This window comes from Acomys russatus, chromosome 27 (assembly GCF_903995435.1).
Source record: "Acomys russatus chromosome 27, mAcoRus1.1, whole genome shotgun sequence".
Lineage (NCBI taxonomy): Eukaryota > Metazoa > Chordata > Mammalia > Rodentia > Muridae > Acomys > Acomys russatus.
This window is the reverse complement of record NC_067163.1, coordinates 4896923-4912255: the sequence shown is the minus strand read 5'-3', so window position 1 is coordinate 4912255 and position 15333 is coordinate 4896923. Positions and strand designations below refer to the sequence as shown.

Below are 15333 nucleotides of genomic sequence, written 5' to 3'. Positions count from 1 at the left end.
CTTTAATTAGTTTCTTATAAGAACCTCTTACCACTGTAAGTCCTGGTTCACTGCATAAAGCCCAGACAGCAGTCCTCTGGTGCTGGAGCACACATAAGTGACATTTAAGCATAAACACACTCAAACCCCCTGGAAATTAAAACAGATGACAGATGTATGGTAGGCTCCTAATAAAACTCACTCTTTGAAAATGCCATTTTTAAAGTTTACCCCGCAGGCTGGATTTTAGAGGAACTTGTGGGAAACCATCACAATGGAACCTTGCAGGGGGATGAAGAAGTCAGCAAAGCGGCAGAACTACAAACGTGATTCTTTCTGGATTGACTCTTGGCTCCCACAGTGCTCTGCCTTCTACAGGCCTGGACCGTTGTCACACACAGGGACAGCTCGAAGAGCAAGCCATTGTTCACTGTGGAATGTGTGTGACAGTCGTTGCTTATGAATAGGAGGTGAGGGATGGGGCGAGGGTGGAGAGGATGCCTTCCTTTAGGCTTTTGAAAGCTGTGAATTTCCCGCCCTGCACAGCACAGCCCTGTATGTCCCCCTAGGCACAGTTTGAAAGATGTAGTAAGTTTACACAATAGTTTACCTGGAACACAGTTTTAATCTTCCTCCCTGGTCAATTTAAGAATGCTTTCAATGAGAATTGGAGTTCAAATCAAATCCACAACTCCTTGTCAAAAAGTTAAGAGTTGGAAGTTGGTGGGACAGGACTACAGCTTAGAGTGCAGAAGAAGGGTGAGCTGGGCCACTGTGGGGCACCATATTTATTTAACAACTCAGATCTGTGTGTGTGTGTGTGTGTGTGTGTGTGCATGCGCATGTGTGCATGTGTGTTCACATGTGTGTGTAGGTATGCACGAACATGCATTTGTGTGTATGCAGGTGTGTGTGCATGAGCACATGTGTGTGCATGTGTATATGTGAGTGTATATGAGTGTGTGTGTACATGTACATGTGCTTGTGTGTGTGCGCGCGCGCGCGCACGTGTGTGTGTGTGTGTGCATGTGGAGGCCAGCGGTCAGCCTTTTGGGCTGGGCTGGTCCCTAGTGGTGCCCACCACTTCTCACTCTCTCCTGTCATGGCCTCGAACCTAGTACGTTAGGCTGTGTGGCCACTGAGACCCTTGGGATCCTCCTGTCTGTCCCCTGCCAGTGCTTAGGTTGTACGCCTTCACCACCACAGCAAACTGCTTTTACACACGTCCCAGGTACTGGAACACAGATCCTTGAGCTTCTGTGGTGAGCGCATGACCCGGTGACCCACTAGCTCTGTGCTAGTGTGGACATGGGACTCGAGTTTGACACTCAGCTAGATTCTCACAGCCTGAGTTTTGGCAGAACTCTAACCATCATTCTAAGCTCGGGAATTGTAATATATTACTTTTGTGCAAACAAAATAATTAATATTTCCATGTGAAGTCCTTTCACCAATCTTGGATTTTAATTGGCTGTTACTTTTATTGTGTAGATTTATGTAATCATAATTTTACTAAATTAGATACCACTACTTAAGAATAGTAATGAGGTAGTTTTTTTCCACTCTGGAAAATATGTTTTCAGTCATCTTGACCCAATATAAACATTTTGATAGTAGTTTTTTTAGAGGTCCCTCATAAATATTTTTAAAAAAGCAATAGAGCAGGTAGTGTTTGAACATAGCATCGTAATTCTTACCAATTACATTGCTAGACATAAGGTTGCAGGCCTAATAATATATCATAACTCATACCTTATGGTCTGGTGGCAATTAAAATGCCATCTTTCTTTGCAACTGTGTGCGACTGAATGTTGCTTGTGTGGAATAGTGGTCTCAGGGCTTTTCTATCCAGAATGCCGCCTCTGTCTACTTACTTACATGGCTACCCTCACTGCAGAGCTGGGCTCAGGTCTTCCCGTGCACACAGGCCACTGGGCTTGATCTCGGGCATTATGACCAGTAATTGTGGAGACTATGCTGCTAGTGCTGGTGACCTGCTGCAAGTCCCGTGCTACACGGAACGAGTGCACAGGCCACCTCTCTCCGCAGTGGGGAAGCAGCCAGCGAGTGCAGATAGCCTGCCGCGCTGATAGAAGGCTTGGCTTCTGGCCTCTGAAGGTTAACAAGGGGCCTCTGGAGAGACCGAACCGCTCATGCTTTGTGATGCACTGTAGGGCTGAGCTCCTCGCGCTGTGCAGGTCTCTAGGCTGTACCCGTCTGAAGAGAAGGTGGTATGATTTGATTTATATCACACGTGTCCCATGGACCCATCTTCATGTGGGATCTTCCTACCATGGCCTTGTAACATAATCTCTCACAGTTGTACATCTGAAAAAAACAATCACTTGGAGGGTTTAAAGCTCTCTTTAAATGTAAGAAATTGACAATGTCAGGAAGTCAAGTTGCAGTGTCATGAGAGAAATAAAAAGCAATATTTTGAGAGGCTCTGTTAAAACTCTGAATGGTAATTTCACTATTAGTATAACATTGTCCACAATGACCTTATAAAGTGTCTGTCAGTGCCACTAACTGAACCTCTGCATGTTTGCCAAGTTGACACACTGCAGCTGAGACCTCAGTGTGACAGCATGAGGAAGTGGGCCTTTGGGGGATGACAAGGTCAAGACAACAGAGAGAGAGTGACTCCGTGAAAGACACCCTGGAGGCCTTGACGCTTCTCTTCTTTCTCTCCATCATATGAACTTATGATGAGAAGATGGCCATCTGCAAACCAACACTTGTCCCTCACTGGACATTAGTTCTCAAGAGAGCCCAGGGCTTGGCCTCTCTGGTCAAGGAGAGCTCTATGAATAGGCGTTTTCTAGTGCCCGTGTCCCACCCCCCTCCCACCCCCCACCACACACACTTAGGGTAGTTTCCTAAACAGCTCGATAGTTCATTTCCAGTTCATTTCTGTAATAGACGTCACATCGGTGCAGCCTGGGCATTGCACACAGGAGCCACACTGGCAGCCTGTGGTCCTACTGTGTGTGTGGGACCACTCAGGTTTCCCATTCAAGCCAGATCATTGAGTGTCTGCAATCTATGGGGACTGGTGACGACCCAGTGAGAAGCTGGCTCTGCCATAAGCCGGCGGGCTGGATTCGGAGATAGAAGCGATGTTATAAGGGCTGGCTGGACCTGGCTAGGAAGGAGCCAGGTGCCTTCTTGGTTTTGGGGAGTGATGTGGAAGAGCCATGCTGTTTCTTTCCGCCTGTTCTGATGTCCTGGAGGGGCTGTGGTCCCCAGGTGGGATAATCCTTAGATAGGGTGAGTGACTTCTCTTTGAACATACCTTTCAGAAGCAAAGCCCCCAATCCAGAACCTTCATCCCAGCCCCCTCCTTTACAGCAGATCTAGCTGAATCCAGAGTCCCCGGTGACAAGGTGTCAGTTCTAGGCTGCCTGTTGTACCTTGTTTGTTATGGCTCACTCCCAGATTTTCTTTTTTTAAACACAGTGCACTCCCTTTGTGCTAGCAGGTATCTCTCGAGACTTGCAAATGGCCAATAACACCAGAATACGAGTAAGGCTGGGTGAAGGCTCTCAGTGGCTTCCACATAGCTAATCAGGTGGCAAGAATTCCCAGAAGACAGCGCCAACCACAAATGACCGAAACAACAGGACACGGTTGCACCCTTTTATTGGCACAGTAGCTCTGCAACGGCTGAAATGAATGAAGCGGTCCACGTGACAGGGGATGGTGGCAGGTGGCCGGTGGGGCCACTGCTCAGAGCTCACTGACAGTGGGCAGGAAGACATGGAGAAGCAAGGCCATCACACGCACGACAGCGGGTTGACTCAGCAAGGGAATCATGCAGTGTTCCAAGGGAGGGCTGCACAGGGCTCTGCCCCACCAGGCTCAGCCTGCTCATCAGTACTGTGGAAACTCCTGGATCACCAGCTAGGGACTTGAAGCCATAAACATCCTGTCATCTACGCCAAGCAGAGGAGTTGGGCGGGGATGAAGCTTAACCAATGAATGCCACAGCCACATGTACCCAAGGGAAATGCTAGGTGCAGGAAAGAATGGAGGAACGTGGCATACACTCTAGTTCTTGACCCACATTGCTGTACAGGTCGGCTAACGCCAAGGCAACACACAGTGCCCGGACCTTGAGGGGATCTGGGTTAAAAATAAGTATGTGAAAAAAAAAATCCCTAGAAATGATTGTTTAAAATCTGTATTTTGAAGAAGGGAACACACCAGTTGCATAAAGTTATAAAATACGGCGATAAACATGGAGAACGATGGCCGGGCTTGTATTCTAACGACAGACGGACACCTACAGAGAAATGATGCACCCTGACGCATCCTATGTGCTGCACCGTATAAAAGCCACTGGTGGGATAGTGGCCAGTGTGGGGTATACTAGAAACAGCTGCCTGGAAGACCTCCCCCCACTGCTCCTCCCTATGGCCTCATCCACATGCCTCCTTGCCTAGCTGCGAGCAGTGTGGCACACACACAGAAGGTCTTGGGTGGTCATCGTTAGTGTCCTGTGCTTTTGTGGTGGAGATGCCTGGGGAAGAGACCTCAGGCAGCCTCCTGCAGAGGTAGCCTGCAGTCGCGCTCGACAGCTCAGCCGTGTGCCTGCAGCAGCCCAGGCTGTCAGATACCGCTGTCCCACAGCTGGGAAGGCAGCCTGGTGCAGGAACCCGCCTCAGGCTTCTTGCAGGGTGGCGGTGGAGGTGCTCGGGGCTCGGGGTGCTCCACGGCTTCCTGCCAGCCCTCTCTGGCCTCGCAGAGCTTCCTTCTCCAGTCCAACAGCTCCTGCAGAGCCACGCTTTCATTCTCGGAGAGCCTCAGCTGATGGAAGACCTGCAGTGGAGGAGAAGCAAGGAAGCTGCAGATGTGGTGGCGACTGCGCTGAGCAGGGGGAAGTAGGAGAGTAAGGCCAGTGGATGGAGGGCAGGGCGGAGGTGGATGGCAGGGCTGGGGTGGAGGGCAGGGCTGGGCTGTGCCGAGAGTCCGCAGTGTCCTGAACCTCCAGCTATGAGACCTCTGGAAATAGAATGAACCCAGGGAGTCAGAAATGGGGCTGGAGGGATGGCTCAGAGGTTAAAGGCACACTGACTGATCCTCTAGAGGTCCTGAGTTCAATTCCCAGCAACCACACGGTGGCTCGCAACCATCTACAATGTGATCTGACGCCCTCTTCTGGCCTGTAGGTGTATGTGCAGGCAGAGCACTGTATACATAATAATAAATAAATCTTAAAAAAAAAAAAAGAAAAGAAAAAGAAATGGCCTCTTGCAGATAATGACATGAAAGAGGCACACAGGGGAGTTAGCGTGCACCCCCCCCCCCAGTGGTACAGGACAAAGTGGCATCAGTTTGCCTTGCATTCCCCGAGTTTGCAAACACTACCGCGCCAGCCTGTATTTTCTCCTCACCTAATTCCTCTCTGAATGGATTTGTTTCTAGAAAAGAAAATACTTTTCAAGGTTTACCCCAACGCAGGAAACCCTCATCATTAACCCACACGTTCAGCAGGCACACGGGGCTATCGGGGTGACAGAGGCCATCTCAATCACACACTTTAGCCCAAGGACAGACACTCCTCCCCACCAAGAACAGTTGCTAGAACTGGGCCCTGCTGATATCACAGCAGTTTCCCAAGCACCAGGGTAACAAGAGACAGCCGCTAACATGCTGTTTTCGGCAGGAAGGCTAGCTGTGTCTGAGAGCACACTTGCCACCTGCTGCGGCGTCTAGCCACACTATCCACGGGAGGACAATGAAGCAGAGACATTTGTCTAAGGAAGCCTCTCAGATGCTGAGCCTTCAAACACAGGCACGTGCCCAGCTTTTGCCAGGCAGCACCTGATAAACAGTTGTTTTAGCTGTATACAAGTATGTAGCTTCCACATGGTTTACAATGGCTCCTGAAAACTGACCCTTGGCCGCCCCCCAACTTCACAATGGGGTGAAAGGTTACCTTGCTAGGGGAACCTTTTTCCTGCCAGCTGCTGGAAATCTATTATGCGTCTGCATTATATGTATATGTATATGTATATGTATATACATATACATGTTAGACATGAGCACATAGAGAGCGCAGGAGGCTGGCTCGCACGGGGCGGGCGAGAGTCACTTTTCTTCAGGAGGGTGGACCACTGGTAGTTTCCCCAGCAGCCCCAGTGGACAATCCCAAGCTCATGCAAGCATACAATCAGCAATAACTGGACTGAGTGGATTAAAACAAACAAACAAACAAAACAAAACATGTAAAAGAAGGATGTGCTTCAAGGGAAATGCGATGGACATTCTGGATTCTCAGGAGACTTGGAGGAGGGGATGAGGGCTATGTGTGATCAAGATACACTGTATACATGTATGAAATTTCAAAGAATCAATAAAAATATAAAACCTAAAGGAATGATATGCTTATATTCAAAGGAACTACACTGAGAGCAGACACTGACTTCTTAACAGAAATACTCAAAACTGAAGAGCAAAGAAACGGATAGAATTATCGCGAGTCAACCCGGTGCTCTCTGCCCCATACAGCCAGCTTCAAAACTCACAGTGAAATAAAGATGTTGCATAAACAAAGAGACAAAAATGTCCTCAGATAGCTTGCATTAACAGAAACACAAAAGGAAGAAAGTGATCTCAGATGGGGGGAAAGTAAAATGTAAGGCTCAGGAACACCGTAATTAGCAAGCCTACAGGTAAACATCAATTAAGAGCCTGGAATGTCTCCTCGACTGTAAGCACACATGAAACGCACAAGGCTGCCAACAGTAAATGCACAAACTGGAGGGATTAAGGAGCCATTAAACCTTTAGCTCCAGAAGAATCAGGAAAGTGGTAGAAGTAATAAAATATGCTGGTATGTAGTGAGTTAAGCATGCACGACTCACCCTCCAGTCCAACCAGTGAAGGAACAGAAACAAGGGTTAAACTGGGAAATAAAACAAGAGAGGTAACCAGCGCTCAGTGGAACTGTAGGAAAGCCAGGGGACACAAGGCTGGAGCAGAGATCGGTTCCTATCAAAGACTCAAACTTAAAACCCAGACGAAGGAACCCAGTCTCCACGCAGCAGACAGAGCTGCGCTCCCCAATAGCTGTGCCCCTTTCCGGCTGCACCAGGCACAGACACCCAGCTATGTTTCCACTATAGCATGAACTCTTTTCAGCATTTTCCAGGACAACCAAAAGGATGCCAGATGTGACCCTCCATTAAACCTCCAAAAGGGGCAGCTTTGAAGTCGGCATCACACAGTGGCGCACAGAGGCGCCTGACTACCAGGGGACTCTAGGTAGCTGCCAATTTCAGTGAGACTTGTTGGTAGAGAATTTGACAGAAAATGTCTCACATCTCCTGAATTAAGGTGACTTCTCGTGTATGTGTGTGTGTGTGTGTGTGTGTGTGTGTGTGTGAAGGCCAAAGGTCAGCCTTAGACGTTGTTTCTCAGATACAATAGGTTTTGCTTTCTTTTTCTTTCCTTTCCTTTCTTTCTTCTTCTTTTTTTCCATTATTTTTCAAGACAGGGTTTCTCTGGGTAGCACTGGCTGTCCTCGACTCACTTTGTGGACTAGGCTGGTTGTGAACTCACAGAGATCTACCTGTCTCTGCCTCCCTGAGTGCTGGGATTAAAGGCGCGCACGCCCCGGCTCAAAGAGATCTCATTTGATTTTCAAAGCTGACCCTCTCACTGGTCGGGAGCTCACTAAAGAGGCTTGGCAAGCCCACAAATTCTTCTGTCTTCTCAGGGCTGGCACTACAAGCAGGTGCCATTTGTGCCAGTGTTTTGTTTTGTGGGTTCTGACGCTCAGACTCAGGTCTTTATGTTTGCAAAGTAAGCACTTTACCAACTGAACAATCTCCCCAGTCCTTGCTTTTCTTTTTGGAAAAAAAAAAATGTTTTCTCTCTTTTGAAAGCTTTGCTGTGTTTATTAAATATACTCAGATTTCCAAGTGCATTGTACAGCATGAGGCTCATGCACTCAAACCATCGGCAAGCCCTTTCTTAATGAGGGTGTTGATAGGTTGAACCCTGAAGGAAGTCCAGAAGACGGGAAACAACAAGTGAAGAGCTTCCCATGGCTCCCCAACAAAGAGAAAACCTGACCCACGCTTTCGGCCATCAGCTCGAGCTCAGGACAAACCCTCTCTTTGGAGAATGCTACAGAACACCTTGCAGATTCTCTGGAGATTAGTCGCGATTGAGGACATTTATCAGGCATGGAAGGAGAGCTGGCAGGGCCACACGAAAGGGATGCCAGAGCACTGGTGTCATTGCTCTATAAGCGTGTTCACAGGTGCGTGTACGTGGGAATGAGACATTCTGCATCATCTCTGATGCAAAGGGATTTAAGATGAGGATTTTCAGAGGCTTGTCCCAAAAGGTAAGCAACTCTGGGGCTAATGACACCTAATCTGCTTCACTTAGATCTATTAAACTTATTAGATTGCAAAACCCAAGAGTCATGGTCTCATAGGCAATAAAGGGGCTTCGGGATCTCAGAGTAACAAGCCAGTGCCACGCAACTCCAGTGTGGCCACCTAGTGCCACAGAAATACCTGCACCAGCATCTCTCCACCTTTGCAACCCATCTTATGTCTATTGGTACCATTGAATCTTTTACTGTCATTTGATAGTGCCCCAATAAACCGAGTGTTACCAATACAACGAAAAACTTGCTTTGGTTACAAAATTGTCATTTTGTCTCCCAAAGGGAATCATTTCCTTTTAGAGAGAGAAGAATTCTCAGGAGGTCAGGGGCACTGCGGTACCTCAGGGTCGGCTGGCTTCACGCCAGGTGGAGTTCACGCATTTATGAGACAGAAGTCACACTTCTTCATCTTCCCCTCTGGATGGTTTATAGAATAGTCACACTAAGACACCTTATGTAAACCTTTGGAGCCCATGGACGATCCTAGGCCCTACAGCACATAGATGCCTTTCTGAGATGCCCACAGACAGAACAGCTAAGCCAGAAAGATGTGTTTTCCTGTAACTTGGTTTTTAACCATTTGCCCTGGAAAGGTTAGCTTGGCGGAAGAAGGTTTGCAGAGGATCTGGGTTTTGAAAGGGCAGTGGCCACCTGTGCAACAGGAAAACAGGACATCACAGACTCTGTGACTCGCTGTTTACAGCGATATATAAGACACGCTGCATCTGATGCCAGCACTGAGTGGCTGTAGGGCCTGAGCTGGATGTACAGTTGGGTCATAGAATAGCTTACAGTCATTCTACCAGTAAGAACCAGGTGGGGGATGGGTGAGAATGAGGCATGAATTTAGGCCAGATATGGAGTCTTGATGATTCTAGCTCCTTGCGTGTACCAGTGCTTTGTTTACATGCATGCCTGTGTACTCTCTGCCCGCCTGGCTCCTGCTTAGGTCAGGGTCCCATGGAACTTGACTTACAGGCAATTGTGAGCTATCAAGTAGATGCTGGGAACTGAACCTGGGTCCTTCGCAAGAGCAGCAAGGGCTCTTACAAGTCAGGCTGAGCTTTCTCCCCAGCCCCCTTGAACAACTCTTAAACACAGTGGTTCTGAAACAGTGGGTGCACGCTTACAAGTCCTCATGTTAAAATGTTTTCTGCATCTGTACATTTGGGATATTTTTTTAAAGGAATGCAGTCATGCTTTGCACCATTTGAGCATGTTCTTGTGTAATTTGTGTGATGCTCTACTTTACTGCTGGATGGTGGTGGCACACACCGTTAATCTCAGCACGCCGGAAGCAAGGTGCAGGCAGATTTCTGAGTTTGAGGCTAGCCTAGTCTACAGAGCTAGTTCCAAAACAGCCAGGGCTTAAGGGCGAATCCTGCCTTAAGCAAAGGAAGGAAGGAAGGAAGGAAGGAAGGAAGGAAGGAAGGAAGGAAGGGAGGGAGGGAGGGAGGAAGGAAGGGAGGAAGGAAGGAAGAAAGGGAGGAAGGAAGGGAGGAAGGGAGGGAGGGAGGAAGGAAGGAGATAAATACAAGCAGTCTGTATGATCTTATGGAGGATATAGGTGGAAGGAGCTAATACACTTTATTTTTTCTCTAAGCAACCCTAGTGACACTTCAGAGATGGGCCAGCTCACAGGTTGCCCTTCACTACACACAGAAAGCAGCTGTGGCCATCACAGGCAGTGGTGAGCTATGGCAGGGCCGACCAGACTGATGCAAACTGTGCGTGCTTCTGTCAACGCCTCCACAGTCCTGGTTTCAGCAGCCACTGTGCCAGACACAACCTTTATCTAACTGGGTGTCACGAATCTTAATTTTACGGTAGGCTTTTATTTTACTCAATGTGTAATTTCCTTTTAGCTCACAGCTGCAATGTGAGCTGCAACGATGAGGAGACTTTACGTAGCACTACGCGTACATGGAGTTGACTAAGGCACCGATAAAAATCACTGTAAGATGTTAAGGGCCGAGGAGAATGCTCTTCACTTAGAATGGACCATCTCTCTCACTGGAGAAATGCTGATCTGTTCAATGTGAATCTATTAATGCTTGACCAGACAACGGCATCCTTTAGAGTCCAAAATTAGCAAGCGATTTCTAATCACATCCGGCCTTCCAGTGTCAGGCTTAGCATGTCAGTGGAATGGAAGTGTGGAGGCTGGGGCTGTGTTCAAGAGAAAGGAGGTACATTATCATCATATATTGTACTTGTGGGCTCATGTTTAAAGTCAATGACAAGAAATCTTGTCTTCCTCCATCTCCGTCTTCTCTGCTAATGATATTCCAGGAGGTCTACAGCTTGAGGCCATGTCAGCCTCACCTTATCACACTGAACACATGCCTATGCTGTGGTGATGCCTCTCACAGCCCACAGACTCAGATAAGCCCCTTTCACACATGGGGGGGGGGGCTGGGAATGAGCTTAAAATGCGCTGCTGGGAATCCCAGGGATGTGGGTGGCCCTCCAGCCCTGGCTTTCTGTGCATTCGGTCATGCCCAGATGGGCTTGAATAACCAGTGGGCGTGGCTATGCAGGGAGAGTGAAGCTGAGAGACCTCCTGCGGGCAAGGAATAAAGAGACTTAAGCTGAATGGATTACATGAGTTTATGGTATGCCTAGAAGTGTTATTTGGGGATGGAATGGGGTGGGGTGGGGGCGGGAAATGGTGTCTTTCTAAAACAGGTCCAAACCTCAGCTCTCAGCGTGAATGCCTTCACAAACCAAATTGTTTGGTGGAAGATTTAATAAGACACTTGGAAACTGTTCTGTGAATTTTCAGATTTAACACTGCAGAGATCTGAAGACTGACAGCTCTTCTAACTTAGTTGTGAGAGGGTCACATGTCATAGCGCATAGAGAGCCAGGACCATTTCTCAACCAATGGCTGAGGCAGCGTGACCAGAGCCACCAGGGGAAAGCACTTGTTTTCAGCATCCTTCTGTGATGTTGCATCACCAACTGCAACGCTTATCATAACCCGTGCTCTGCTCCTAAGACGAGCTCCTGTAAGGAGGGCATGAAGCTGGGCACTCGCAGAGATGTCTGTTTCCACAAGGCCCTGGTGAATGCTCCTGTGGAGACGGTCAGGGTGCAAAGCCACTTCCCAGCTCAGGAGACCGCTTTTCCTCAAACAAAATCTTTTCTCACAAGGCCTGTAGCAGGAAGCTCCCTGGACAGAACCCACGATCCTCAGAAAAGAATGGTGCAGCCTGGAACTCACAGCTGGGGATAAAAGCCACAGCATCTCTGTTTCAGAGAGTCTGGACGACTTCCTGTTTGAGATCAAGATCCTTAGATGGCTATCTGAGTCTTTGTCTGGGTTTCCCATCATCAAATGTAGAGTCTCCTATGTTGCCCCAATATCAATTAAAAATGAAGACAGAGCTTGCTACAGTGACGAGATGTGGTTCATGCGTGCTCTTTCCCTTTAAGTATTTACTTAATTTTATGTGCATGCATGTGTGTTTGCATGAGTTTATGTGTTCTGTGTTCACGTAGGAACCAAAGGGAGCGGGAAGAGGGCATCAGATCCACTGGAGCTGGACGTAGAGAGGGGTGTGAGCTGACTCGTGGGTGCTGGGAACTGAACTCAGGTCCCCTGTAAGAGCAATGGAACACACCTAACCTCCGAGCTGCCGCTTCAGGCCACTCTTTCTCCTAGGCGAAGCTCACATCAGGGTTAGAGAGACAGTGACTCTGAGCCACAGGGAAGTGTGCGGGATCTGTAGGCCTCCTGAGGTTTCGTATTGCTGTGCTTGCTTGGTCGCTTACACCAGCTTCCTGCTGTGTTACTGAGTTTTGTGAGGTTAACTACCAGACGTCTTATGGACACGCCTTCCTTTGGACAAGACTAATTATTCTGAGTTAGTAGCTGGTTCCCGAGATTTTACCCCATCTTTCATTTCAAGGATAAAAGTAATCTTCGTAAATAATTCAGATGTGAAGTTATATTGCTGTTCATTTTCCTCAGAATTGATTTTTCTATTGACAATTTACCCAAAGGTGGAAGGAGCCATATGCTGACATTCATGGAAATTAAAAGGCGGCAGTGCCCTAGCTGTCTGAATTCTGGATGTCAGGACTTCAGATGTAAATTTTACTTCCACTCACTGCTAACAAGACACTGAAAGAAAGAAAAGCCAAAAATGAACTTTGAAAAAGGTACACTTAAGTGGATCTTAAGAATGTGAGTTAAGACAAGTGAGGCAAGACAAAGGCTATATTTTGTTGTTACTGCCTGCCGTTTTTGAGACAGTCTTACCCTTGTCGTCTGGCTGGCTGGAAAGGACCAGGTGCCTCAGCCTGGTCTCAAACACACAGCCCCAGCCTCCCAAGTATGAGCCACTATGCCCCATCGCAGTATATGTGTGTCTGTTTCTTAAAAAAAAAAAAACCAAAACAAGCAAACAAACAAACAAAATCAACAGTGTCTTAAAGTGGAAATGGCATCTGTGGTTTGGACTGAACAAACTTGCTTCCTCCTAGTCAGGAAATGTTGCTTGTGTATCAATCCAGTGACATTTACTCTTAGGATTTCGTTCCTTTGTCAGATTTGAACACGGGAGAAGAAGTTCCCGAAAAGACACGTTAAGGTTTTACTGACATCAAGTTTGGCTCTGTCTAGACCTTAGGGGTAGGTTCATCTTTCCACATCTGGATGATGCTGTTTCCTGAAAAATCAAGAACTAGAACTATTCTTTTTTTTTTTTTAAACAGGGTTTCAGGGTTTCTCTGTATAACCTTCACTGCCCTGCACTCATTCCTGTAGACCAGGCTGGCCTTGAACTCACAGAGATCAGCCTGCCTTTGTCTCCTAAGCGCTGAGATTACAGGCATGCACCACAAGAACTACTCTTACTGATAATAATTAGCATTATAGAAAAACACCTGATGTGATTTCAACAGACATTTATTTGGATTTGTAGCTGATTTCCTGCTATCAAGTTATAAGTCAAGGGAAAAAAGCCTGTATGTTTCTTTATCTCAATTGAAAGTGATGAAACCCAGGATTTGGGAGAGGCTTCGATGGCAACACTGCTGGTCCCACAAGTCTGAGGATCTGAGCCCCAGGATCTATTCAGAAGCTAGTCATCTGTGTGGGGAATCCTGTCTACTCAGCCACTGGGAGGCGGAGACAGGGATCTCCGAGCAAGCAGGCCAACTGGTGAGTTCTAGGTTCAACCAGGAGTCTCTAACTTAATACATAAAGTGGAGAGCCACAGAGGATAACCTCTGGCATTGTGAACCTTCACAACCTACCACATACAGGCATATACATGCACACGTGTCCACCCACACATGGGAGCATGCAAACACACATTCACACACACATACACCTCACATACCCAAAAGAAGAGAAGGTGACAAAAGAAACACTTATGACTGATGACATGGACCTAGTGAATATTTATAGTAATGGCCTGTTGTTGTTAAATTACTCAGACCCAGGGAACTAGTGGAAACATTTAAATCTGTTAGACTGGAAGCACAGAAAAGAAAAGTATGTTCCAGCCCCATTTCACGCATTTTCTTGGAATGTTACGAGACTTGTTACAAGTCAAAGAAAGCCTAAGGACAGTTAACCCGCATCGCCCCTCACAGCCTAAGCTGAATTCGTGGCTTGTTCACAATTTTCAGGCGCTGCCTTCCCTCCTCTCCCTAAAATACCAGGCCTGCATGTTGGAGCCTACCAGGAGGTGCTACAGACCTCAGATGCTCTGATTCCTGTGTTGTCCTCATCTTTCCTTACAGACTGTATGTTTCAGTTCAGGCACACATATGCAAAACATCCCCCAAAACACTGTTTCTGTTCCCTGCAACAGGCTCCACACTTTAGGTTCACAATACTGTTCGAGTAACCACTCACAAGCATGGAAGGAAGCTGGTGAAATACTATCAGCACCTTCTATAGACACAGAAATTCATTTTTAGATGCTAAAGTCACTGGGCTCCGAGTATAAGTGAGAATGCAAATTCAGATACACAGGGTTTAGTCAGCCTTCTCTCGTCACATTATTTTCCCGTCATCGTGCACACAGCTCCTCCCAGGGACCCAGTGTGATTCCCATAACTGTATCAGGAAGTTCACAAGCACCTACGTCAGCTCCAGAAGATACAAAGCCTCTGTGTTCCAAAGGCACCAGTCCTCACATGCACATACCCACCTCCCTTCACACACACACACACACACACACACACACACACACACACACACACAACTAAAAATAAAACAAATCTTTAAAAAAGAAAACCAATAATTTGTTCACGTAATTACTGTTGGAACGTGGAGGAGACTGTGTTCCCAAGCAACAGGAACCAGGGCTGGCGGCTTTAAGTTGGACTGAAAGGATGGGAAGGTCATTTGGGTGGCGGGACATGGACAATGGCGCACATGTGCTGTTCACACCTATCGCCCAATGATGAAAGCAGAGGTGTGAAAGCCTTACGCACAGTGGAACAGCACACTAGGGTCAGCTTTGGGGAAACAAGGGAACCATGAACGAGAAGGTAGGGAGGTGAGGCCTGGGCAAGCGGGGGCAGCAAGGACCGACAGGGCCCTCACCCCCACCCCCACCCGCTGTCCTCAGCAGACAGAGGACAGAGGTCAGAGCCTGCTTCTCCCACCTGGTCCAGCTTCATTGTCACTGCAGTTTTAAAAGCACGGCTCATCAGCTACTTATTACTATGTCAAAAATGCTTTCTAGAAATAGCAGAAAGTTATGTGTTAAAGAGTTAAACATAATTGAGAAGGAGGAAAAGCATTTTATGAAAATGGACATTCAACAACATAACCCAAGGAGAATACAAATGCCATCATGATTGACAAAGGGAGTCAACTAGCAGCTCCTTGGGCCCTGGAGCCCCCTGCAGTCAGGGAACCACCTTCTGTTTCATAGTTGTATTTACTGCCCCCCCCCCCAAAAGAACCCCACAGATTCTGG

The 15333-nt window shown here is 47.5% G+C and overlaps 1 protein-coding gene across 1 annotated transcript in view; it reads right to left on the bottom strand.

The window, feature by feature from the left end:
• Positions 1-4291: 4291 nt before the first annotated feature.
• The window catches only part of Myo16 (myosin XVI), a 373810-nt gene continuing 362768 nt past the window's right edge, over positions 4292-15333 (bottom strand). Inside the window, 1 exon segment of the mRNA XM_051169490.1 lies at positions 4292-4800. Within this exon segment, the coding sequence (XP_051025447.1) occupies positions 4591-4800 (210 nt within the window). The 3' untranslated portion in view covers positions 4292-4590.